This window comes from Nicotiana tomentosiformis, chromosome 10 (assembly GCF_000390325.3).
Source record: "Nicotiana tomentosiformis chromosome 10, ASM39032v3, whole genome shotgun sequence".
In the NCBI taxonomy this organism is placed as follows: domain Eukaryota; kingdom Viridiplantae; phylum Streptophyta; class Magnoliopsida; order Solanales; family Solanaceae; genus Nicotiana; species Nicotiana tomentosiformis.
Genome location: NC_090821.1, coordinates 10,645,613 through 10,673,285, shown reverse-complemented (window position 1 = coordinate 10,673,285; position 27,673 = coordinate 10,645,613). Strand labels below are relative to the sequence as shown.

The 27,673-nt window shown below is 40.0% G+C and overlaps 1 protein-coding gene across 3 annotated transcripts; it reads right to left on the bottom strand.

Annotated features, from left to right (window-relative positions):
* Positions 1 to 26,956, bottom strand: LOC104108326 (replication factor C subunit 3). 3 transcript variants are annotated; one of them, XR_001971661.3, is made up of 14 exons: positions 26,861 to 26,956; positions 26,039 to 26,170; positions 25,841 to 25,951; positions 25,691 to 25,723; positions 21,457 to 21,625; positions 18,880 to 19,061; positions 17,369 to 17,505; positions 17,122 to 17,220; positions 16,531 to 16,600; positions 16,366 to 16,440; positions 15,718 to 15,763; positions 554 to 674; positions 315 to 429; positions 1 to 232 (listed from the first exon to the last, which is right to left on the bottom strand). XR_001971661.3 is itself a non-coding variant. In XM_009617332.4 (12 exons), exons 2-12 carry the CDS (start codon positions 26,120 to 26,122, stop codon positions 616 to 618), a joined length of 1,065 nt encoding a protein of 354 aa, XP_009615627.1. In that variant the 5' UTR covers positions 26,123 to 26,170; positions 26,861 to 26,956; the 3' UTR covers positions 441 to 615. The 3 variants fall into 3 exon arrangements, 2 of the variants coding, with proteins under 2 accessions (XP_009615627.1, XP_009615629.1); XM_009617332.4 differs by lacking the exons at positions 1 to 232; positions 315 to 429 and having other exon boundaries at positions 441 to 674; XM_009617334.4 differs by lacking the exons at positions 1 to 232; positions 315 to 429; positions 26,861 to 26,956 and adding an exon at positions 26,710 to 26,849 and having other exon boundaries at positions 441 to 674.
* Positions 26,957 to 27,673: the final 717 nt, after the last annotated feature.

Genomic DNA, 27,673 nt, shown 5'->3' with positions numbered 1-27,673 from the left:
TTCCGGATAAGATACTCGATATTCATATTAAAAGGAACGTAGCATGGGAAATAGTATAGCGTACACACAAATTACCCTGAATACTACGGTATACAAAAAAAGATAACCGTGATTAAAGAATTTTCAGCACAAACGGACACTTTTTGCTAACTCCCAAACTGACTCGGACTCCCCAGTGTGGCTCGCGTTTGAGAAAGCATGAGTGAGGTCATTAATTACGAGTGAAAGAAACCTAAATAAAGAACACAGCTTCAATCCTCTATTCTTTTCCAAAAAAAATGGGAAGACCAAGGCCGATCAAGCTTCAGGCTAACCTTCACTATATATGCATTAGCACTTCCATTTTCTGTTGTATCCGACCCAAGACATGATGGACCCCCTTTTGCCTAAGACTTTCAACTTCAAAGGTAGAAGCTGTGAAGCCTCCTTCTGATAAAATATCAAGGAAAAGAGAAATAAGATACTTGATCAAATTGGCATATGATTCAGGTACAATAATACCTAATCACGACTACACGCCCCAAGAAAATTAAAACACTTAGGAGATTGGTACAATGGAACAAAATGAGTTCTTCCTCCTGCCGAATAGTTCCATAGTACTTCAGACCTCCTATTCTAGCCAAATGTTGAAATGAGGAAACTCTTGTAGATGCTCATGAATTTGGCCACAAATGCTGCAAAACAAATCAAAAATGGAAGGTACCAAAATGAGCTCGTAATATATCTTGATCTATATTTCAGATGTCAAACTACAGCTGAAATAACATCTATACATAACACACTCCCAGTCCTAACATTGTAAAAGCTATTTAACTCCCACAAAAAAATTCGTGTTTAACCACTATATGTATGCAATGTAGCATAATTATAAACATCAATGACACTTATCGAATTAAGTATGTTTGCCTCCGCCAAACAGCAGAGTATACAGTCATAGACCTGAAGATAAATGCTGATGAACAGAGTTGAGCAATCCTCTTGCTTCCATTGATTATCTTCCCGATTGTAATGAAAGCACTACCATCGTTTATCGATAGTAATTGTTGCAGTATCACCTGGGGGATATCATCCCGTCACCATGGGTGGGAAGATGATAGAATCTAATTGATTTTCATGGCTCTTAATTGGGTTGTTTAACGGTGTAAAGTAAATATATTTTCAATTCATATTGAGCCCCTTCCCTCATCAGTAGTCAATTTGCGTTAAATCCCTTAAGTTTCTCAGCTCCAAGTTACCAATGTCAGACTAAAAGTAGGAGGACTAATTAGGAGAACAAAAATAGCTAATGTTTTTAACTGTTCAAAAACTTATTTCCTACGAAACAGGCAACCCCATAACAATTGAAGTATTATTCCTTAGCTTCAATCATTCTATTCAAGTTGTCCATCAACACTCTTCACACACTATCATGCACTCAGTCACTTATAAATAATGGGAAGAAAATGATGCTCTCAAAATAATAGCCAAAAAAATGTATATTTTTGTATAATTTTTTGTATATATATACATTTCTGTATATTATATACAAATAATATACAAATTTTATTCACTTTTGCGGCTTCCGGATGTAAATAGTTTCGGCCGCGGGCTAAAAGTGATCTTTGCCCAATAATGAATTATGTCTATATCCTAACCCTTTGTCGATATGCTCGCTATGATGCTGGACAGGAATTTAAGTATATTAGACACGCAGTTGATCAAAATATGAGCCCGTTTGGATTGGCTTAAAAAAAGTGACTTTTAAGTTAAGTGCTTAAAAGCATTTTATAAGTGCTGGAACTTGTTTTATAAATAAGAAGTTACGTGTTTGGATAAAAGTGCTGAAACTGAAAACAAGCTGGTGAAGTGTTTGGTAAACAAGTGCTAGTAAGCAACTTTTCTTGTTAAAATGACTGAAATATCCTTAAAGTTGTTAACATTATAAAGAAGATGATGACTATAATATTATATTTTCCGTTCATAGGTTCAAATTCAGGGGTAACACGTAAATTCATTGAATGATTTGATTTTAGAATATAGTTACACCAAAAAAGAAGAAAGATTCAACGACCAAAAAAATTAAATGTTATGGAACCAAAAAAAGAAGCTAAAAGAACAATATTTACAAAATATTGAATGTATCAAACATTATTTAAAAAACTACTGTTTGCTTCACGTTAAGAACTTCAAGAAATTGACAAATATTGGAGAATGACAGTAGCAAAGGCAAGATGAAGAACGAAGATTAGAACTGACATAAGGAATGTGACAGGGAAGGGAGCAGCACTGGAGAAGAAAGAAAGGAAAGGGAAAAGAGGGGAAAATAATGAACGAAAGTGTAAAGAAAAAAATGAAAGGAAAAGAGAGAAAAGTTATGGAAGAAGACGAAGAAGAAAACAGAGGCTGCTGCAACAAGAATGGAGAAAAGAAAAGATAGTATGTTGCAGGGTTTTCTACTGAGGGGTAATTTCGGGATTAAGAAAAATTATAAGGGATAAGAATGTAATATCTTTGGTCAAAGCAATATGGCTTTTAAGCCAATTTCGAAAAAGTTGGGTTTTCCAATTTATTGGAGATTTTAACTTTTTTTAAGCCTTTTTTTTTGGTTGCCAAACACTTCCACAAGTTAAAAACTGCTTAAAAGCTGGTTTAAGCCCATTCAAACAGGCTCTATGTATTCAACTATATGGACAATGTTGTAGAGTCAATCAAGCGGGAAGCTAATAAATTCCTTCCTACTACAATCTTCCAAGCTTCTAGTATCTTTTGTTGCTAAATCCCAGGTATCCATGTCTTCTTGTATTTGTATACGGGTGAAACCGAGACCGCGGGACGCCTCAATTTTCAATGAAGTAAACAGAGCAAGAGACGTGACTGCAAGGAACCGGAATCGAGACAAGGAGCTCTCGAGTCGGGGTCCGGGCAAAACGCCTACCCTCGGAAGCATCGGAGCCACGATCCCAGGTTCGATTCGAATCCCAAAAAATCTCGGAGAGCATTACCAGATAATCGAGCACAACTAACAAAGGGCCGTGATATCCGTGACCAGCCGGATGTCACAGCGTGAATATCGACACGTATCGGCAGAAAATCGGTGATTAGTAAAACGGAAGATTTTTACCTTTTATGAAATTGTACTTAGGGTAAAACTTCCCTACTATATAAAGGGGGGTCTGATTATTCATTAGCAACATTGTAACACGCATATCAACACAATATACTCTTATTTTCTCTGTTATTCAAAGTTCTTACTTTTGTTCATCAGTTCATCATTAACGTGAGCCCGGGATCGAAGGCAGGCATTCCATTAAAGCTGCTACTGAGTCCGGGATCACTTCCCTTAATTGGTTTGACAATTTATTACGTCTTTTATATGTTAAATTTAATCTAACGCGATTCCTCATTTGTATTGAATTAATCCGCATATCCTTAAAACCACTTATAAATTTAATTGTATCCTTAAAACCACTTATAAATTTAATTGTTATCCGTTTTTAGGGTAAACAATTTGGTGCCCACCGTGGGGCTAAGGATAATAGTGGCAATTTGATAAAAATTTCCATAACACTTTATTTTACACTTGTTCTTTGAGTTTTTAATTTCAGGTCAAAATTAAAAATGTCGAACTCTCAATCTGCCCATTTGAACGTGGATGCTGAGTCTAACCACCATGGCGAGAACAACGTGGTACCCAGCAACGAGGTGCCCCTTGTTGACCCCAACGGAGTCCTAGTCGCTGATCCGGTCGATGCTAACTCATACGTGGCTATCGAAGCAAACTTGCCTACCGACCCCGAAAACAACATTCGCGGGGGAGCTCGGTCGATAGCCCGGAGTACACACGACGGCGAAGGTGATGGGATCAATTTGCGCGTGATCTTCGAAACAGGCTCAACAAGCAGCGATAGCCAAGTTGCAGAACCAAAGTCGCGCTCCCAGCAGGGTTGAGCCCGAATCATCCCGAAAAAACGCTCGCAGACATGAACCGGCCACAGAAAGGCCGGGTGAAGCAGAACCCGGGACCAACCCTGAGATAACAAAGATGCTTGAGGAACTGACAAAACGGGTGGAGTCGGGAGAAAAGAAAATCGAAGCCAACGACAACAAAGTACAGACCTATAACTCTAGGGTCGATCAAATCCAAGGAGCACCACCGATAATGAAGGGCCTGTATTCCAAGAAATTTGTCCAAAAGCCTTTCCCTTCGAGCACAGCTCCGAAGCCGATCCCAAAGAAGTTCCGTATGCCCGAAATTCCGAAGTATAATGGGACAACTGATCCAAACGAACATGTGACCTCCTACTATGCGCCATCAAGGGGAACGACTTGGAAGATGATGAAATCGATCCGTTTTGCTGAAAAAGTTCGGGGAGACCTTGTCAAAAGGAGCTATGATATGGTATCACAACTTACCCCCTAATTCTATTAACTCGTTTGCTATGCTTGCAGAAGCCTTTGTAAAAGCACACGCCGGGGCCATCAAGGTCGAGACCAGGAAGTCAGACCTTTTCAAGGTAAAGCAAAGAGATAACGAGATGCTTAGGGAATTCGTATCGAGGTTTCAAATGGAACTGCCTCCGACTGCAGACGATTGGGCCGTTCAGGCCTTCACCCAAGGACTCAATCCCCAAAGCTCATTGGCTTCAGAGCAGTTGAAGCAAAATATGATAGAATACCCGGCGGTAACTTGGGCCGAAGTCCATAACATGTACCAATCGAAAATCAGGGTCGAACCTCAGCTCGGGGCCCCTTCCGGGTCCGTCTATCCCGCCCGGACTAGTGACAGATCCAAAAGGGCCATCGATCATGAACCAAGATCGAACAGAGATCGGTATCAACCATAGAATGGAGATCGAAGGGGTAATGGGTCCGGACGCAACACTGTGAGAAGCGAATGAAGAAGCGACCGAGGTCATAATAACCGGGGACTCATGAGCAAAAACGATTTTGACAGACCTATCGGGTCTAAGGAAGCACCAAGGTTATCGGAGTACAACTTCAACGTCGATGTTATCGGCATCGTATCGGCCATCGGACGCATCAAAGATACTAAGTGGCCTCGACTATTGCAATCCGATCCTGCCCAAAGGGACCCCAACCTAATGTGTAAATATCATGGCACTCAGAACCGAAGACTGCCAACAACTGAGAGAAGTAGCCAAGTTATTCAATAACGGACACCTCTGAAAATTGTTGAGTGATCGGGCAGGGACTCCAACAAGCAGATCGAGCAAGAGGAACCTCAGCATATCATCAACATGATCATTGGTGGGGTTGACGTCCCCAGGGGCCGATGTTAAAGCGCACTAAAGTGTCGATTACAAAGGGAAAAACAGACTCGAGATTATGTACCGGAGGAAACCGTATCTTTCAGCGATGAAGACGCTGAAGGCATCGTGCAACCACACAATGATGCACTGTAATATCTGTACTCATAAATAAATCTCGAGTTAAGCATGTGTTAATTGATCCAGGTAGCTCGGCCAATATCATCGGATCGAGGGTCGTGGAACAGCTGGGTCTACAAGACCAAATTGTGCCTGCAGTTCGAGTTTTAAACGGGTTTAACATGGCATGTGAGACCATTAAAGGGGAGATAACCCTGCCGGTAAACACTGCCGGAACCGTTCTGGAAACAAAGTTCTACGTGATCGAAGGAGATATGAGATACAATGCCCTATTCGGGAGGCCATGGATTCACAACATGAGGCCAGTACCCTCGACACTACATCATACATTGAAATTCCCCACACCGAGAGGGATCAAAACAGTTTACGGAGAGCAATCAGCTGCAAAAGAGATGTTCACGGTCGATGGGGTGATCCCGATATCCGCACTCTCGACATCGAAGAACTCGAGTTCCGTCACCAAGGAAGAAACCAAATAGCAATCACCGACATCGGCCCTGACCGAACCAGAAAAGCAGGGGACAGGCGAGGATGGCGATTACAGAGTCCCCAGGTCTTTTATAGCCCCTGACGATTCCGATGCCACCAAGTCAACAGTTGAGGAGCTGGAGCAAGTCATATTGATCGAGCACCTGGCCGATCAGAAGGTATACCTGGGCACGGGGCTAACTCCCGAGCTCAGGAAAAAGCTCATTAAATTCCTTATAGCTAACATAGATTGTTTCGCTTGGTCCCATCTTGACATGACAGGGATCCCGCCAGAAATAACTACTCACAAGCTGAGCTTAGATCGGAAGTTTCACCCGGTTATACAGAAATGAAGGCCTCAGTCCGAAGTCAAACACACATTCATCAAAGACGAGGTATCCAAACTCCTTAAAATAGGTTTCATTCAGGAAGTTAAGTACCTGGACTGGTTAGCAAACGTAGTGGTAGTGCCTAAAAAGGGAAATAAGTTAAGAATGTGTAAAGACTACAAAGACTTGAACAAGGCATGCCCTAAGGAATCTTTTCCCTTGCCTAACATCAATCGCATGATTGATACGACGGCCGGCCACGAGGCACTCAGCATTATCGACGCCTATTCCGGGTACAACCAGATCCGGATTGATCCGGGCGACCAAGAAAAGACTTCCTTCATAACTAAATACTGCACCTATTGTTATAATGTAATGCCATTCGGACTAAAAAACGCTGGTGCCACTTACCAACGCCTAGTAAATCGGATATTCGAAGAGCAAATAGGAAAATTAATGGAGATTTACATTGACGACATGTTAGTTAAGTCCCTGCGAGCAGAGGACCATTTGGAACATTTGCAGGAAACCTTCAACATACTGAAGAAATACAATATGAAGCTGAACCCGAGGAAATGCGCATTCAGAGTCGGGTACGGGAAGTTCCTCGGATTCATGGTGTCCAAACGAGGAATCGAGATCAATCCCGACAAGATCAAGGCCATAGAAGACATCACCGTGGTGGATAACGTCAAGGTCGTTCAAAGGCTAACCGGACGCATAGCCGCCCTGGGTCGGTTCATTTCGAGGTCCTCCCATAAGAGCCATCAGTTCTTCTCGTTATTGAAGAAGAAAAATAGCTTCTCGTGGACCCCGGATTGCCAACAAGCCTTGGAAGAACTCAAACGGTACCTTTCGAGTCTACCTTTGCTTCATACTCGGAAGGCAGACGAACAGGTATACCTTACTTAGCGGTATCTGAGGTAGCAGTAAGTGGACTCCTAGTTCGGGAAGAAAAAGGTACGCAATTTCCTATATATTATGTTAGCAGGACTCTAGGCGAGGCCGAAACGAGGTATCCTCACCTGGAGAAATTGGCACTCGCTTTGCTAAGCGCCTCCAGGAAGTTGAGGCCATACTTTCAATGTCATCCCATATGTGTTGTGACTGCTTACCCATAAAGGAAAATAATGCACAAGTCCGAGCTCTCGGGACGATTGGCCAAATGGGCCGTGGAAATTAGTGGGTCTGATATTGAATATCGACCCCGAACCTCCATCAAATCTCAAATTTTGGCAGACTCCGTGGCTGACTTTACGCCGGCCATAATACCTGAAGTCGAAAAGGAATTATTGTTAACCTCGAAGACCTCCTCGAGGATCTGGACCCTCTTTACAGATGGTGCTTCGAACACAAAGGGGTCAGGACTCGGCATCGTATTGAAGCCGCCCACGGGTAACATAGTTAGGATATCTATTAGAACTGTGAAATTGACTAACAATGAGGCCAAGTATGAGGCCATGATTGCAGGTCTCGAACTAGCTAAAAGCCTGGGGGCCGAGGTGATCGAAGCTAAATGTGATTCCCTTATTGTGGCGAATCAAGTCAATGGGACGTTCGAAGTGAAAGAGGAACGAATGCGAAGATACTTGGATAAACTACAAGTAACACTACATTGATTCAAGGAGTGGACCCTGCAACATGTACCTCGGGATCAAAACAGCGAAGCCGACGCTTTAGCTAACTTGGGGTCGTCGGTTGATGACGATGAATTCAATTCGGGAACTGTCGTACAATTCATGAAAAACGCCGAGATAAACTTGACAAGCTTAACCTGGGATTGGAAAAACAAGTATATAGATTACCTAAAAACCGGGAAGCTGCCCTCGGATCCGAAAGACTCGAGAACTCTGCGCATGAAGGCGGCCGGGTTCAGCCTGTCCGAAGATAACACCCTGTTCAGAAGAACGTTCAATGGCCCACTCGCCATATGTCTGTGACTGGGAGACACCGAATATGTTTTGAGGGAAGTTCACAAAGGCACCTGCGGGAACCATTCGGGGGCCGAATCGTTGGTTCGTAAGATAATCAGAGCTGGCTATTATTGGATCGACATGGAGAAAGATACGGAGTTTGTGCGGAAATGCGACGGCTGTCAGAGGCACGCACCGATGATCCATCAGCCTGGGGAGCTACTATATTCGGTCTTGTCACCTTGGCCATTCATGAAATGGGGAATGGACATCGTCGATCCCTTGCTCCGGGCACCCGGTAAGGCTCAATTTATATTATTTATGACTGACTATTTTTCTCAATGGATTGAGGCTCGGGCATTTGAGAAAGAGAAAAAGAAGTTATTAATTTTATTTGGGACCACATAATATATCGGTTCGGGATGCCGGCCGAGAACGTATGTGACAACGGGAAGCAGTTTATCGGCAGTAAGGTAAGCAAATTTTTCGAGGACCATAAGATCAAAAGAATCTTGTCAACACCCTATCACCCTAGTGTGAACGGGTAGGGGAAGTCTACAAACAAGACCATACTCCAGAACCTTAAGAAAAGATTGACCGATGCCAGAGAAAAATGGAAGGAAATTTTGCCCGAAGTCCTATGGGCACACCGTACGACCTCAAAGTCTAGTACCGGGGCCACCCCGTTTTCGTCGGTCTACGGTGCCGAAGCACTAATACCGATCGAGGTAGGAGAACCGAGTTTCAGGTTCTGATATGCGACCGAAGAGTCGAACGATGAGGCCATGAGCACGAGCCTAGAACTATTGGATGAGAGGCGCGAGGCCGCCCTCGTCCGGTTAGCCACCTAAAAACAGCGGATCGAAAGGTATTACAACCGAAGAGCCCATCTCCGGCACTTCAATATCGAGGACTTGGTGTTAAGAAAGGTGACACTGAACACCCGGAACCCGAACGTCGGGAAGCTGGGACCGAATTGGGAAGGTCCATATCGAATTATCGAGATTATCGGTAAAGGTTCGTACAAACTCGAAGCAGGGAACGGTGAGCGGCTACCGAATAACTGGAACGTGACCCACATAAAACGATACTACTACTAAGGTACGACCCCCTTCATTCTTTCTTGATATATATTGCGAATTGGACTAACACTCGCATGCAACAGCCAAAGGATGATGTAGTTGTTAGGCCTGAAAGCACGCGTTGCACTCTTTTTTCCTTGAACCGATTTTGTCCCAAATGGGTTTTCCGACAAGGTTTTTAACGAGGCAACAATGGATCGTGCTAATTTAGAATCAAAGACCGGTTTTGAATCGGAATCAATGGTCACCTCGACAGTACCCGAGCACTCTCGTCGATCGACCTCGAATACTGGGGGCCATCACCCTCGGGTAATGATTTTTAGCAATGAAGGAAACTTTGTGCTTTAACAGTCTAGGCTCGGTGGATAGGATTTATGGTAAGGGCCAAACGGTCAAATGAACCGTGCCTGCATAGACCACCTAAGCCATAACACGAAGCTTGTACACACTTACAATCTTGTATATTACGCACAAGAATGAAAAAAATATTTCTACCTTGCAGATACATATTTTGTCCCCTAAAACCATTACATTTTGTTCCTTATATCGAGCCCAAGGGCCGCCTCTATCCGAGCCCACTCGGGGACTGTCGTCCAAGACAAACTCGGACGGCTCGGGCTATCGAAGCCCGGAGGTACAAAGCCTATTAGGTAGTGCCTGAACTTAAGAGGCTACGGCAACCCCCACTCGGGGACTGTTGTCCAAGACAAACTCGGATGGCTCGGGCTATCGAAGCCCGGAGGTACAAAGCCAATTAGGCAGTGCCTAAACTTAAAAGGCTACGACCACCCCTAAAAACGGCTCGGAGACGTCCAAAGCCCGTAATTAAAACATAAGGCCTTCAAAATTCCAAACCGGTTCAAAGGTTACCCTCGGCAAAATTATAGTCTAAGAACATTTAAACAAGCACTTTGGGGAAAGCTTCCGGTCATACCGAGCCCCCACAAGTTTCAAACAAAACTTACATCGACGACAAGTCTTGTCCGGACCTCCGAACAACTTATTACTACGTTTTACTCCGTGCTAAGGCATTTGAAATCATTGCAATCGTAAAAAGATGCTAAAGGTAATAGACTAGAAAATTGCCAAAAGGGAAAAAACCTTATATACACGTTCCAAAATATCTTTACAAAGGCCAATAAAAATGGTCTCAACAAAATAAATGTACAAAATGCAAAAACAAAGATAAAAATTCCTAAGGCACCTATGCCGGATCTCCACCGAAACCCACCTCGTCACCAGAGCCATCGAGGTCTTCTCCATCTTCGGGTTCGCCGGAGCCCTCAAAGCCTTCTTCACCCTCGGGTTCAGCCAGCTTCTTGGCCTCTACCTCGAGCCTTTTCACCTCTTCGATCTAATCCGACAGGTCAAAACCTCGGGCATGGATCTCTTCAAGGGTCTCCCTTCGAGACAACCCCTTCACGTACTCAACAGTAACTTTCAGGCGGGCCTCGGCTGCCTCAACATCAGCCCTGTACTAGGCCGCCATCTCTTCAGCATCAGCCCTAGTTATTTCTGACTCGGACCTTATTATTTCGAGCGCCTTGCCAAGGGCATCCCGTTCAGCAATGGCCGAGCCCAGTTGAGCTTGGAGGTCCTCGATTTGCCGAACCCGTGCATCGACCTTCTCTTTTGCGACTCAGAGTTGGACCTCTACCGATGCCAGCTGCTCCCGGGCGGTCTCCTTCTCCGAAGCCAGTCGGTCCATTTTTCCCTTCCAAACATCGGCCATGGCCATGGTCTTCTTCAGTTATCAGGCACTGGAGGTAGCTCGCTACTCCAACGGGGGCAGAAAGAACCCGGGCATCCTCCGGGAAGGTGATGATTATTGATCTCTTCCGGTCGGGATCCATGCTCGGGGCAGGAACTAGTTGATTAATTTTGGGCTTGAGTTCAGCCCGCCAACCTCTGAAGACGGGTTTCTCCTCGAAACCTACAAGTTGCCCAACCCGAAGAAGTCTTCCAGAGCGATCGAGTCCACACCTTCGAAAAAAGAATGAACAGGATCGTCAGCTCCATGGGCCCCTTCGTTGGATCGCTCTTTCGCTGCTCGGGCTTCGTCAAACATGGACTCGATCAATGAAGGCGACCCCAAAATCTCTGACACCGGGCGGAGCGAAGCCGGTATCTCGAGAGGTCTCAGCCCTCATCTCTACATCGGCCTTCCGAACCTGAGAGGGATCAGCCTCCACTGTTTCCCCCTCGGCTGTCGCCCACTCTTCGAGGGAGGTCGTCTCACGGGCCACAAAAATATCATCTTCCTCGGGCTCATCCTTTAGCCGATAAAGCGAGACTGAGTCGGGTGCTCGAGAGCTAGAACTCTCCTTTGGCTTACGGGCCAACCTTCTCCTTGGCTTCTTCTTCTTTGAGCTCGGGGAACCCAGAGCCTTCCTTTTCTTGTTCTCTCCTGTTAGGGGTGGGCGTCAGTCGGTTCGGTTCGATTTAATCGGTTTTCGATTTTTCATTTGGTGCACCAATAACCGAACCAATATTAGTTCGATTTTATCGGTTTTCCTTAGTTCGATTCGGTCAATATTCGATTTGGTTAGGTCGATTTGAGGGATTTTTGTTTGAGCTTTTTCTACCAAAAAAAGGCCTTTAAATTTAGTTTTTTACAATTAACATTTTCTAAAAGCTAATTGGACATTTTCTCCAGTTAACTAGTTAAATACTAATAGACCACAAACTCACAAAGATGAAAAAAGAATGAGGCCATACGTTCAACTTTCTTATGAAACTCCTTGGAGCAACTTCAGTACATTTATAACTATGGATATTATTTCAAATATAAATTATTTTCATTTCGCCAAAATAAAAATTGGAAACTAAATACGTATCATAAAATATGAATAGCAAGGAATACAACAGTAGAAAACAAAAGGCACAACTTAGTGTTTATATCTGCTATATTTTGCTTTTCACTTAAATAGGAACCCTCTAAACTGGAACTAATCTTGAATGAGAAAATAGAAAAGGGATTTGGTAAGCAAATTGGGCTAGAGACTAATAGGTGAAGAAGAGCCCACCAAAACCTATACACTAAAATTTCGGTTTTGCGATTTAACCGAAAATTGGGGCACCAAAACCGAAAACCGAATCGATCACCGAACTTTTTAAAAATATAAACCACAAACCGACCGAAAAACCGAAAAAAACCGAAATTATCGGTTCGGTCGGTTTTTCCGGTTCGGTCGATATTATGCCTACCCCTATCTCCTGTTGCAGCCCCGAGCTGCCCCAAAGCAAAGGGATCAACGGACAGGTCTTCGTCCCATACCGAAGGCCTAAGCTCAATGGTCTTAGGCAAGCCTACGAAAAGAAAAGAGAAGAAATGAGAATATGATGCTAAAAGGGGAGCCTAATGTTACTTATTCGAGAGAGAAATCTTACCGTGAGAACGGGCCTCCCAGCGGCCCTTCGAGAGATTGCGCCATCTGCGCTCGGAACAAGGCATCTGCGAACAAATGCCTTCGATCCACTCCTTGAAACGAGGAATGGCATTTGGTACTCGAGCAACAACTGCACCACCGCAAATACTGGTGAGGAAAAAAGAGATGAACGTAAAATCAACATTTAAAGGAAAGTTGTTACGTGATACATTCCACTTCTCGCGGAATGGCATAAGCTCGGAATGGATCAAGTCTGCGGTCTTCACCCGGACAAAGCGTCTCTGCCAGCCCCGATCCCAGTCCTCATCGATGCTCGAGAATGGGGCTTTGCTAGCCCGGTGTGTAAGCTTTATCAGTCCCCCTCGGAAGATTCGGGGACTGTATAGGCGGAGAAGATGATCGATGGTGAACTGACAAAATTCGATCTTGTTCACAAATCGTCTCCTCGACTTCAGCGATCGATTGTGAAGAAGAGGAAGCAACCTTTTGGGGAACAGTTTTGGAAGTTTTAGCCATTATTATCTGGAAAAAGCTTGAAAAATATGAAGAAAGGTTGGAAGATGAAAGGTCAAATGCGCTGGTTTGGGTAGAAAATAAGTAAAAGCTTGCAATTTACTGAGAAATCTTGAAGAACAGAGATAAAAATGTTAAGAGTATGAAGAAAGGCAGTGAAATCCTAAAGACTCGAAAGTAGAAGCTTGGTCAAAAGATAAAAAAAATGAACGAAGGAGAGGGGTATTTATAGAGGCTTCGCGTCGTTTCACATAGAGGGATGACCTGCCGATTGTTGACACGCGTTTGAAGTCATAATGACACAACTGACGGGACGTTTTAGATTCTTTGTCGTTTCTGTCACGGCGTATTGAAGAAGGAATCGAAGCGCACATGTCGTTTCTCGTCGTTTCCGTAAACTCTCTCCGAGAAACGAGGGGACTATCTGTATACGGGTGAAACCGAGCCCGCGGGACGCCTCGGTTTTCAATGAAGTAAACGAAGCAAGAAACGTGACTGCAAGGAACCGGAATTGAGACAAGGAGCCCTCGAGTCGGGGACCAAGCAAAACGCCTGTCCTCGAAAGCATCGGGGCCACGACCCCCAGGTTCGATTCGAATCCCAAAAAACCTCGAAGAGCATTACCAGATAATCGAGCACGACTAACAAAGGGCCGTGATATCCATGACCAACCCGATGTCACGGCGTGAATCTCGACACATAACGGCAGAAAATCGGTGATTAGTAAAATAGTAGATTTTTACCTTTTATGGAATTGTACTTGGGATAAAACTCCCCTACTATATAAAGGGGATCTAATTATTCATTAGCAACATTGTAACACGCATATCAACGCAATATACTCTTATTTTCTCTGTTATTCAAAGTTCTTACTTTTGTTCATCAGTTCATCATTAACGTGAACCCGGGATCGAAGGCAGGCATTCCATTAAAGCTGCTACTGAGTCCGGGATCACTTCCCTTAATTGGTTTGACAATTTATTACGTCTTTTATATATTTAATTTAATCTAACGCGATTCATCATTTGTATTGAATTAATCCGCGTATCTTTAAAACCACTTATAAATTTAATTGTTATCCGTTTTTAGGGTAAACAGTATTAATAAGGCATTTCTGAGCAAGCCATAAACAGAATCTTGAGAATATAATATTTGAGGAGAAGAGATAAAGCACTCAGGCAGAAAGGTGGTAATTGGTCGAAACGTCAGAATGTTGAAATGTTACTTCTAACAATAATAATGGGTGAGCCAATCAAGTACTCAACTTTTTGATGTCTTTTCTACAACAAAAGAACAGATTGGTACACAGGAAATCCACGTACACTAAAAATGAAAGGCAACTCAGGTAATTTATGTTACATTCTGAGTAGTGATTACTTGTCCTTGACATGAGCTTATCAGGAAGCTTGCATCTCATAAAGAAACCTGAAAGTAATTTTGCATCTCATAGAAGTGCTTATTCTCTCAATTTAACTTAGGTTTATTTCATTTCTACGAGTCATTCATGTATCCTTTTCTCAAGTCAATGTATATTCTATTTCAGAGGTCCGATGTTAAGCTATATCTAGCCATATTATTTATTTATTCATCTAATATGTTTTTTGTAACTGATAAATCCCTCAAGGTCTGTGGCGCACAGTTTGATACTCGGTGGATAATGGGCACACTCCATCTACCCTTCTCCACTTAATACCAAGGCTTTGTCTATGGCAAGGTTCGAACCCGTGACATGCGCTTAACTCAAACATCATGCTGCTTTCTTACAAATAGAAAGCCCCAGGCAGCTATATCTAGGCATATCAAATTAATTTTTCAACACCATATCAACCTTCTTTCTTAAAATTGATTTCTAGTGCCTAACATTCAGCTGTGACCTATGAGATACACCTAAAACACCTGACATTCATCCATATATATATAAGGACCTCATATCCTATATAGTTTGATACTTTGATTCGAGATGAAAACTAGAGAGATTTAATAGACTGAGGAATTCTAATAGACTATCTACATCATAATACTTGGAAAAGCTTCAGCAATGTTAAACTTTCAATCTAGTTCAATTCAAGATGAAAACTAGAGAGAAATGCTCGCATATTGCGGTGGTTCAATAGAAGAGAATAGGATGGAAGCAAAAGACTCTCATAATGTCCCTTTTTCCTATTTGGCAAGCAAAACAGAAAGGGAAGGAAAGTTTTCCTTATCTAGAGGTGACAAGTTTACGCTGCTCTGAATATGGTGGACCACTTGGATGGAAAGAAACAGTAGATGTTTTGAAGGAAACAGCAACTCCTTACAGAAGATCAAGATGAAATGTCTTTTTTTGTTTCACTTCTGGTGTAAGGAAGATTTTGTACAGGATGTAGATTCAATGATAGATATCATAGGATCACTGTAGTAGGAGATAGCAGATAGCCTTGGTTTTTGCTCTTTTTGATATGTGGCCTTAGTACAGCCTTTTTGCTACAATTATATAATATTTTACCGTTCTCAAAAAAAAGTTTACACTGCTCTAATGGAAAGTGCTTTAGATTTTCTGTTTTTCTAGAGGTAACAAGTTTCCACTTCAACACAGCCAGTCTAACCCATTTTCACATTATGCTCAAAGTACTTCTGATTGAAAGGTTATACAATACCTTCAAGATGAAATATAGCCTTCTGACCCAGGCGCATCCTATGCTCCTGAAAGACAGTGAGAAATTTTCTAAATTAAGAAATGTTTTAATTTTCTTTTTATAAATCTGCATAATTCATCCATGCACAGCAAAAATTTCCAGAAGAATCTATAAAGCAGAAGAGCACTATAACCTAATGAATCATATGACATTGGATAAAAAGCATCTGTTAGCTGCCCCCCCCCCCACCACCCACCCACAAACACAACACAAGGAAACACAGTTGACTCGGTAGTTACTACTGCTTAAAGAAACAATTAATCCTTTCTAGTTACCTATTGCTTCAATATTTGTGCCTACCTGGATATTAAGTAATTTTCTTCTGCATATCATAGTAGTGATGTTGGTCTTCTTTTAGGGAAAAACCAACTCAAATCAAACCGCAAACACCCTTACCTTCCAGCATGTTTAACCAATTCTAAGTTCACACGTGGACCAGAATCCGACTTACAAGTGTGAGAATAAAAGGTTGATTCTAGTACCACGTGAATGAATTTGGTCATCCAATCCAAACCCGTAAGGCAATGGTTGGGGTAGTCAAGACATCCATAAGTTCCTTTGATTCCCTTAAATATCCAACGTGCTACATTATGTAGCTCAACAACTTACATAATAAGCAGCCCAGTGGGACACCTCATGCTTCAACTCTGAATCCAATTTCTTCAATAGTTCGAAAAGCAGCCTCTGCAGTCAAAGGCAGAATCAATAAAAAACACAAAGGATTTCTAACACCTTATAAGAGAGGAAGGTGAAGCACCTGGAGAAAGACCTTACCTTCAAAATAATTTCAGGTGGAATACAATTTGTTAGTAGTTCATATAACTTTCCCCTAACCTCAAACAACCTGAAACAAATGACATTGCAGTTTAGATAAAGAGGCAAATGTATTATAGTTTTGAGGTGCTGTCATTAGTACAAAAAGGAGACAAGTTATGTTGTCCACGCTCTAGAAGTTCAGCCCTGGCGTGCCGGGGGTGTTAAGTGTCCCACATTGGTTGAGAGAATTAATTGTTGTCTCCTTATAAGGTCTTAAGCAATCCTTCATCATGAGCTATCTTTTGAGTTTGAGTTAGGCCTAAGGTCTATTTTCTTAGCAATAACATACTCTTCTCTTTGCACTCAAAAGCCTAGACTCCTCCACTATACAGTTTCCCTTTTCTCAAAGTTGAACCTTCAGTTGCCTTGTATCTCTAGTGTCAGCCTCTAGTTCTAAAGTTAGACAATCAAAACACAGTTATCCAGAGCACATTGACATAATACTTCAGAGCTGGAAAAGAAAAAAAGGCATCTTTGTCATCATAAAGCATAAGCTTCTGAATCACTTGCTGGACATTAAATACCCTATTTAGATGGACGCGGCCGTACCTTTTAGGGCTCTGCTCTTTCATTATGTCTGATGCAATTTCTGAAAGATATTGCTCCCAGTCCATTGGAGGTATAGCTTGGTTGTTTGTGAAGGGATACCTTAGGCAAATAGTACAAGGGGTCAGCACATGCATAAGGAAACTCTGGTGCAAATAGTTCAAATAATATGTGAAAAGCTTGGATTTAGCAGCTCAAGCTAGCAAGAAGCTAAGACAAAGCAGTCCAGCCAAGGTGTTACGAGCTCAACTGTTGAACACGACAAGTCTCAAAAGTCAAGACTGCCCTCCTCAGATTCCTATTTGACTTTTCCGCAATACGAGCAGCAAATCCTTGTGGAAGCTGAAGTCCTTCCTTTTTGGCAATAAAATCCAAAACATTAACAATCTGCCAAACAAGAGATATTGTTAGAAAATTTCAGGAATGCACCAAATAATCAAAGAACATGTCAACATTTGCTACATGACTAACCAGGCTGTATATATACTCGGATTTATAGCCTGTTTGGCCAAGCTGCAAAAATCAGCTTATTGAGAAGTGTTTTTTTCTCAAAAGTACTTTTGGTGAGTAGCAGTTTGTGTTTGGCTAATTAATTTGAAAAGCACTTCTGAGCAACAATTAGTGTTTGACCAAGCTTTTAAAAACTGTTTTTAAGTGTATTTTTCTCAAAAGTGCTTTTCAAAAAAGTCCTTTTGGAGAGAAGCTACTTTTTTCCTGCTTCTGCTTCTCCTCAAAAGCACTTTTTTTTCTTCCAAAAGTTTGGCCAAACACTTTAACTTTGAAAACAAAAATATTTTTTGGAGAAGCTTGGCCAAACAGGCTATTAGAAAGTTTTAATGATTTATAAGACTCAGAGAACTTCCTGATGGACCTACACCAACGTAAATTACGCATTAGGTCAACTAGAGTTACAGGGTCCTCAAAACAATATGTTGTATAGCCCTTCAGTTGAGGTGATTTCTAAAGTCAAATATTAATCTTAGACACGTCTTTTCCTGGATACAACATGTTAGTGGAATATCATTGAATCATGCCTATCCATGATTAAACAAAAACTGAAATAGGATCAAGAAAATGATCAATTGTTCTTAAACTTTATCCAAATATAACGAAAGAATTCAAATGGTAGAAAAAATTAAACAAACTCATGTGACGATAAGTTTTACAAGTATGCTACACTTATATCCTACTACTGTATAATGTGTTGACTAGGTAAATGTTCTCCTTAATGAGCCTACATCTATTATCTAAGGCACAAATTGGTATATAAGAGTAAAGACTGCTCAAACTATTTCAACGATGAACAAACACCCTTTTCTCAAAAAGTGCACTTTCAGTGTCACACAATTAACCAACACAACTGACTACGGGCATTTATAGTCCACCTCGTCTAAACAAGTGCAGCAGGCTACTACACTTAGCACTCCATTTGGTGAGTCAATGTATACTACGTTGACCATTAAATATGGCATTTACAGTCCACCTCGTCTAAACAAGTGCAGCAGGCTACCTCTCTTAGCACCCATTTTGGTGAGTCAATGTATGTCATTACTGAAAAACCCTCCACCATTAAATGGGTCCTGGAGGCAAGACCAGGAACACACTAGTCTAAAGCAAGCCTGAGCCTAGAAGATGCAGGCAATTGTTATACAGAACACACTTCCACTCCTGACTTTGTAGTATACAATGCAGAAAAAAAAAGGGAAAAGAGAAGAAGACATAGTTGTCATATCAACTGTGGGACAACTGAATTTCACTGACCTCTTCCTCCATTGGCGCATTTATTCTCACATTAAGGCATCGTGAGCGGACTGCTTCAGTAACCTTTGAAGAACTGTTGGAGCATAGAATTAGGCGGCACGACGCACTGTACTTCTCCATTGTTCTTCGAAGAGAATGTTGTGCTTCTCTTGAGAGCTTGTCAACTTCATTTAGCACTAATACTAACATTTACCAAAATGAAATATTATCAGCTAGGTAGCTTATATAAGTAATCCACAAATTACAAGTAATACGGCATATCTACATAATGCTGCTGGGAAACAGTTGAAACTCTGGAAAATAATATTTCAAAGTTGATAAAATATTTCAGTATCTTTTTTTTTTTTAACTCCCCAACTATTATTTCTTACCTAAACTAATTTCTAGAGGAAATCACCTTAGATTATCAGTCTTCTTGCCCTGTTTCACCTTTGTCATGCTATCTCACATGAATCTTTTTTTTCCCTTCTGACAAGCAAGGTATAACAGATGACATGTATTTCCCTTATAAAAAAAACATGACATGTATTTCAGTTACAGTTCAAATTTGCAATATATGAGAACTATTTTGGCCCACATTATGCATCAATATATATATGTTTTTTTGTAAGTTAACTGAAATTTTGTCAGGGTACTTAGCCATAATATTTAACATAATAGTAATAAGATATTTTAATGTTTCGCCATTTTGTAGATGATTGCACTGCAGATCGCAGCAGATGCTCTTTGTGTGCATCTCCTCTCAATAATTTGATAATAGTCAACTTTAAATGTCCGAATTCAGGAGGGAAATTCTTCAGAAGAAATTTTAAACATTTTTTTTAAAAAGAGGCAGAGAAACGAAATATTGGCCTAAAAGGTGGAGAGTGGAGAGAGTAAAACAGCTATGACCAAAATGGTCCCTTCATTATTGCATAAACAAAATAACATGCTTCTGAAGCTGCTATGTATAACCAAGCATAATTTATTAGAAACTAGCATAGTACAAGAAAACATGAACAAAGCCATACTTGAAACTAAGAAAACTTTTATAGCTCCCACAGAAGATACGAGCATGCAAGGCGAGGAAGACGGAGATAGGGGGCAAGCTCAGAGAAGAGAAATCCAATCCAAAATGTTGTGGTAAAGGTCGTAACGCCAGAGGAATCATTACCGCAAGGCATAGAGGGGGAGGTCATAAGCATCTATATCGTAAAATCGATTTTCAATGGAATGAAAAAGACAAATGGTAGAATCGTAACCACAAAATACGACCCTAATCGAAATGCATACATTTGTCTCATACACTATGGGGATGGCGAGAGGAGATATATTTTATATCCCAGAGGGGCTATAATTGAAGATGCCATTGTTCTGGTGTAGAATTTCCTATAAAAATGGGAAATGACCTACGTTTGAGTGTAGCTTGAACTATCGATTTACGTAATTCGATATAACATGACAAAACCTAGAAAAACTCGAAGGCTATTTATGTCGACAGTTGCATATTAAGGACCAAAATAAACGTATAGCTATTATTAATGAACTATTTTGGTTCTTTCTTCCAATCAAAAAATTGAGATTTTAGTTCATCAAGTGACTAAAAACCACCGAGTCTGACAATATAAATGGGCTCCAAGGGAACAGCACTTCAAGAGAGAGGCAATCTGCTCAGACGAAGGCAAACAGACAATTATTTAGCAAAACTACACCTCAACATCTAAGTGCCACTTGCATAAGAAACAAAGGTAAAGTTTAAATCATAGACAGAGGTAGAGTATGGCATCTTTCAACATACTCTTAAAACTAACTGACTTATTTTTAAGGAAATAATTTTTTTTAATCCCTCCCCAAGAACTCCCCAATTTGCTCCCTTGGTGACTCAAACTCGCAACTTTTGGGCTGGAGGTGAATGGTGCTTACCACTTGAGCAACCCTCTCTTGTCCTCTTAAAACTAACTGAAGTTGAAGACACTATATAACCAAGTACAACCAAAGTCCAAGGTGTAGCTTTATCATCATCCCTTCAAGAGGTCCAAAGTAGAAGGTTTTGAGTGCTCTCCAAAAAAGCCCAAGTTCAGTAAAGAGATTATATCCATTTAGTTTATCTTCACAATAAGAAATTTGGGCCTCAGAAGAATTGGCTTTACTTTCAAGACACTCTTCTATCAATTAATTCCTTACTTGGGCGAATAAGAAAATCATTACATATCTTAAACCTTTTCCCATTACTCTTTCCTTTCCTGGGTTGGCCTCTATTTAGTCTAAAAATGAAGCTGGTATTAGTGCTGTCAGCCTTTTTCATTGCATCCTTGACATGGTAAGGTCTTAGGACCCTACTCCATATAAAACCACGTGAACAAAAAAACAACACGCCTCAATCCCAAACAAGTTGGGTAGGCTGTATGAATCCTAGCTGACCGTGTTACTCCATTTAGGCTCATCACATGCCAATATTATGTGAATACAAATGAAAAGTATTAGGAGTTTGCAAAATAAAACCACATGAACACAGATGAAAATAAAACATAAAAGGTGAGTCAGAACTTCTACAACTTCTCCATGGATTAAAATCAAAAGATAAAGTTGTTGAATCACCTTTAAACCCCTTCTTTCCTTTAGTGTCAATTGGTCTATTCTTGGCCATTTCTTTGATTATCTCTTGAACAACGTATCTATCCTGAAATCCAGCATCACTTGGACTCAATTCCACGTGGTGGGTGCTTGACAATGTTGTAAGCTCCACATCAATTGTCCTCGTACCAGCCTGAGAAGAAAAGCATAAATCAAATTAACATTACTAAGATCTCAAGCGAATCACCATGCTTGTTTTCAATTCCCGGAAAACGAGTATGGATGAATCCCAGCCAATGCAAGAAGTAGTGCTCCTCGTCGTTTCCTTTTCTAACTAATTTTTTCCTCTCTAGCCAAATGTCTCTCACCTCACAGATAACATCTCCATCTACTCTTGAATATCAAATTTCTCAGTGTTGACAAATAGATTAGAGGCATACTTGCACAAAAAGAGGGATCTGTTTTCTCAAATGCAACAACACCCTCAATCCCAAGCAAGTTGGGGTCGGCTATATGTATCCTCAGTCCCTCACTATCCATGTAACTCCATTTAAGGTCATCACAGTCCAATATGTTTTCTCAAATGCAACAAATAATTAAATATTGTTAATATGTAAAGAATGTATCAAAGTAAGTTTATGAATAAGTACTTTTTTAATTAGAATTTTTATGAATAAATACTTGAATTAATCAGTTCCAGACATCAACTGAATCAAAGTAGCTTTCATAACCGATAACACATTTCGTTTCATTTTGTGGTACTCTAAATTTTCTGCCTCTTTACATGGAAAAAGCATTATGAGGAATCAAAAGGATTATCATGATTTTGACACTTCTGTTTATTTCAATTTAACTAGCAATACTTCTCCTGAAGTTAAAATTTATGGCACTTGTGCATTCACATGTTGCCTAACCCTTTTATACTTTAAACTTGAAATCCACATAATATGTTACTAAAACAAAGAGAAAAAATACACATGCACATGGGTACAGTAAAACTAAAAATTCTAAAAGAATTAAAGAATATAGAAAGAAAGAAGGATATCAGTTGCAATTGATCCCTAACCATGGAAGTCACTGGTTGTTGTCACTTTTACCAAAAGTGGATCTCTAGTGATTGCACCCTAAGTTTTGTTAAAACAATATAAAACCAATTATACTTGACTTTTTTCATCCATACAAATTGTGTGAATACATCCTTTCCCTCTAGCATCAATGTCTGATGATAAGTCATGCATTTTATATTTAAAGCAAATACACATTAAAAAAGAATTTCTACTATTACATGTGCATCATTCAAGCTGACAGTCCAGTGTTTTAAAAAGCGACGAAGCGATCGCTTTAAGCGAGAAGCGACGCAAAGCGATGGCTGCTCGCTTTTCCATGCCTGAGGCGACTCGACCACACGAAGCGCTCGCTTCAGTCGAAAAAGCACGAAGCGACCTTGAAGCGAGAAGCGCAGAATCGCTCGCTTCTGTTCAGAGAGGTCAGTTTTTTTAAAAGAAAAAGTTTGGGTCTGTTTTTTTATTATACAAAACATATCCCTAAGACCAAAGTAAAGACCATTTCTCTCTTCTTCCCAAAATCAATTGTTGTTGAGTACTGCTAGGGTTCAAGTCGCCAGAAACCTCCTCCAATACTCCGGGTAATTTTTCTTCTTTTTTTCTTCTTTCTTCTTCTTCTCCTTCTCCTTTTTTTCTTTCTTCTTTCTTCTTCTTGTTCCCGTCCAGGCGTCTGCTCACAGCTAGGGCAGGCACGATTTATTTTTCCTTTTATTCTTTTTATTTAGTATTTTAGCCTTTATTTATTAATTTGTATGTGTATTTCAATTTATAAAGTTAATTATTATATATATATATATATATATATATATATATATATATATATATTATTTTCAGTTTATTTGTTTATGTTTTTTTCTTATATATAAATTGAACTCTTTGATTATTTATATTGTGTCTTTGCAAGGTTTACATTATGTTTTTTAAGAATTGCGCTTCACTTCAATGAAGCGTGCGCTTCGCTTTGCGCTTCGTTTTTGAAGCGAGGCGAGCCCCTGTCGCTTTTTTGCGCTTCTCGCTCTCAAAAACACTGGCTGACACAATATCAATCATGAATTGTTGCCACAAAAAACTACAGCAAAGGAATAGGATTTTCTAGCCAAGCTACTGACCCTTTTTCTTTTCTTTTACAAACCAAAAGAATTTATTAAAAGAACATCAAGATCATGATAACTTCACAAAAGAAGTTCAGCTGCACTGCACATTAAATCTCCCACAACTCTAACCAACTATCTATAAGTAGGTATGGCCGCTGTGCACCAAAAGTATAAGAGGATCAAAATAGAACTTTTCACTCTTCACTCAAAGCTCTCAACGCTTCAAAAATTCCCTATTCCTTCCTCTTCAACTTCACCAAAAAACAAAATGCAAAAAACACAAAGAATGCAAAAACTAAAGCTGTTGCTCATTAAAGATAACCTATTTTCTGTTCTGTGCCCTCCACTTTCTGAACAATGTAGGAATGACAACTACAAGTCAAACACGAGGGCAGAAAATATTAAGCTCTAGAAATGCAAGAAGAGAAAGATAGATGAGAACAGAGCTGGTGCTCATTAATAGCAGGAATGAAGATTAAGGGGAATAGATGAAATCAGTCAGCTATTAGCTTTTTTAGAACCCTTCAAACTGGACAGTTCAAAGAATGACTCACTGGTGTGGCTGACGAACAATGAAGGAATTTTTACAGAAAGTAGCTGCTATAATATGTTTCAAGAATATTTGAATAATTGGAAGGAGACATGGTCTTGGAAGATGATATGGAAGACTAAAGCACCATCAAAAGTGGCATGTTTTGGCTGGGTTGCTACTAGAAATGCTTGTCTAACTCAAGATCTGCTCAAGAGGAGAGAATTTATAATGTGTGCAGGTGCTATCTATGTGAGAAAGAAGTAGTATCAAGAAATCACATACTGATTAGCTGTGTTTTTGCCTGGCAAACTGGACTGTTGTGTTATGTTTATTTGGAGTGCACCGGGTGATACCTAGAGATGTGCAAGAGTTTGTGAAGCTGGAAGGCACAGAAGATTGGAGGAAACAGAAAGAAAATTTGGAGAACAGCTCCTTTATGCATCTTACGGACTGTATGGTTGGAAAGGAATAGGAGGTGTTTTGATAAAAAGAAGAAACAGATAGCAGTTGTAAAGTATAATTGTTTAGAAAATCTGTTGCATTGTTGTAAGGAGATATTTTATACTTTTTAGATTCATTGAGATGAGTGTGCTTAATGGCTATATGGTGACCTCTGTACGAATGTAGTTTTGTATTTTGCACTACCATCTTGGTACTTGCAATATTTACTTATCTTATAAAAAAAGATTAAGGTCATTCTTAAATCCCATTTTCCTCTTGCCTCTTTTAGCCAACTAAAGTATCTTTTTTTATGAGCTTAGCTAGACTAAAGTATCTGTATGGCCACTAAAAATCAACATACACAGTGTACTCCCACAAGTGGGGTCTGGGGAGGGTAGTGTATACGCATACCTTAATCCTACCTTGTGGAGGTAAAGAGGCTGTTTTCGATAGACCCCCGGCTCAAGAAAATCATTTCTAATCAGGATTGAAAAAGAAGCAGCCACTAAAAAACATAAAGAAATAGAACAGAATGCTAACTCAATGGGCTATTCATTATGTCATCTAAATATTCCACGTTTATGCAATATGAAGCACAATTTATTGGATGGAATAGATCTTCCAACTTTATTTCCCTCAAGAGCAAACATCTCGAAGACCAGATTTCAACCAGAGTTGGAAGTTTGCAAGTTATTTCCCAAGTTGGATTGGGAGGACGATGGGCTTCATTTTTCTACTTCAGTTTGTATTATGGTTATGCTCTGATTTCGGTAATGTTTGTAATGCATGAGACGAACTTCCTGAGAAATCGTTAAGGCACCAGATTGAGTTGTAATTATTAAGTAACTTTGTCAATTGTTGGCATCTTCAGTTGTTTTTTCCATGTCTTACTTTTAAATAAAAAAAGGCATTGAAATATATCTCTAAACACTTATAGTACCAAGATTTCTTCTTAATGTTTTTCCTTATATTGTTCACCTTGAACAGCCCCTTGCCCCTTTAAAAAATAGGAACCTACTGATCTAAATATTTAGATATATGTACAGAACTAAGAATAATACAGCAATATACAGAATTCACGTTAACATACTTGCACCCTGAAAAAATAAATTCAAGGAAAAGCTTACATCAACTTTCCAAATCTTGTTCTCAACCTTAACCTGCATCAGTTGTCCAAGCAATGGAAACCATATTACTTTAGAGATCAATTAAGCAGGTTCAAATTTTTGGCGAAGAAAACACATAAAAAGAAATCACTTGAAAAGAGACACAATTACCTTATCGGCACTTGGACCAAAAATCTGCCTAAGAAGTGCCATAATCAGAGTTTTCTTTCCTGACCCGGAAGGACCATAAAAGAGAAGATGAGGACAATCTCCCTCTGACACCTATAGTAATCATAAAGAAAAGGGTCACAAACAGTGAATAATTCGAGAATTCACAAAGGTGTATACTATAGGTAAAAGAAGTTTTACCAGCTTTTGAAGATTTTGAGCAACATCCTGGTGGACAATAACTTTGTCTAGGGTTTTGGGGCGGTACTTGTCAACCCACAACATCTTCAAATTCGAGCCAAACTACTCTAAGAGAATGTGGAGAACAGGAGCCTGAGAGCAGATAATAGGCGACAATTTTTTATAATTCTTATGCTAGACCAAAATGGAAAGCCCTGTGATTTTTGAAGTTTAATTTTCCAATTACATATTAAACAATCCCCAAGCGAAGCTACCGAGTTTTTACAAGTAATCTTGTTAATGACGAAAAGGGGAAGCTTCAAGTAAATAAAAAAAAAACCTATTATGGAATAAAAAGCTAGACAAACTAAATAAGTCTGATCGAAATCACTAAATAAAGTGGTATGCAGAATTTCACTGTCAAAAAACTCAAAAAAAATAAAATAGCAAATAGAAAGATCATGAAGTAAGCAGCTATTATCAGAGGCAAAGAAAGGCTCAGGTAAGGGGTAAAGTAGTATAAAGCCAAGCATTTCTTAGGATATACTTCCGCCAAAAAAAACGAGAAATACTCTATGCACAATGGGCATGCACGTGGTCAGTCAAGTTGTATGCAAAACTAGTTCTTCGAAGAAAAATAAGCACAAAATAACACAGGCCTTAGGTAAATTTTCGACCAAAAAGATGCTTACAAGCTGCTTCTTCAATTTAATTTAAAGTAGAGGGTTTACAATTGTTCGCAAATCCAACTCTAAAAATCTTCATTCTTATTTTTAACTGAAATTCATCAGATTTTTTGTGACTTTCGAGATTCGGAAACAAAGAAAAGGGAAGAAATTTGACCTGATTCGCGACCAACTTTCGGGCCAGTGAATGAGCAGACTAAAAAGAGACAATTGCAGCAGAATGAGTAAATCAATTCCCCGCCAAATGCGAACGATGTCGTTTTCGCCCTGCTAGCATGGGCTACTTACTAGGGTTGGGCCTATTGTATAGGCCCACAAAGCTATAAATGGCATTAGATATCCACTTTGAGCACCCCTATTTAAAATGTATCCAGTTTTTAAAAATTATGTAACGTTTAATCAACTTTAAGCACTTAAGACCATTCGCAACTTAACGTAGCATTGATTTTATAATGATTTACAATAAAAACACCGCTTATTAATTAATATGATGCATGTTTGAGTGTTGTGCCGAATGTTTTTCTGTAGGATATGAATAGAGCTTTCATTTGATTCTATCTTGTTTAGGGTTATGCAGCTGCAAACTTGACTTGCAATCTGACTATATGGTTGAAAAGTTAGGCTAGTCATGCAAAATTTTATATTGAAAACAAATGCTCTATAAGTGATACGGAATTATTATTGTGAAATTAGTTTTTTATATTTTTTTTATTTATAGCTACCAAAAATATCTGACTTTGGTAGATGGTGGCAACCACAACTTCAGCACAATGTGATCTCCGCTATTCTTTAGTATGGATCTTGAGAGTGGGGACACATCACCTACTCCCACAACAAACTTTCTTTGAATGCTGCAAAAATTATTTACAAAATAATGAAAGGGTAATTTGGGCAATCAATATGAGATTTGCTTCCCTTTAATATGTAATATGTAAGTTCCCAACCGTAATATGACGAGAAAGTGGCCCAT

Coding starts and splice junctions, on each gene's coding strand:
- LOC104108326 (XM_009617332.4), bottom strand. CDS start 26,122: ATGTTGTGGGTTGACAAGTACCGCCCCAAAACCCTAGACAAAGTTATT. Junction 25,724..25,840: donor TTGGTCCAAGTGCCGATAAG/GTAATTGTGTCT, acceptor CAACTGATGCAG/GTTAAGGTTGAGAACAAGAT. Junction 15,764..16,365: donor CCCACTGGGCTGCTTATTAT/GTAAGTTGTTGA, acceptor ACTGTCTTTCAG/GAGCATAGGATGCGCCTGGG.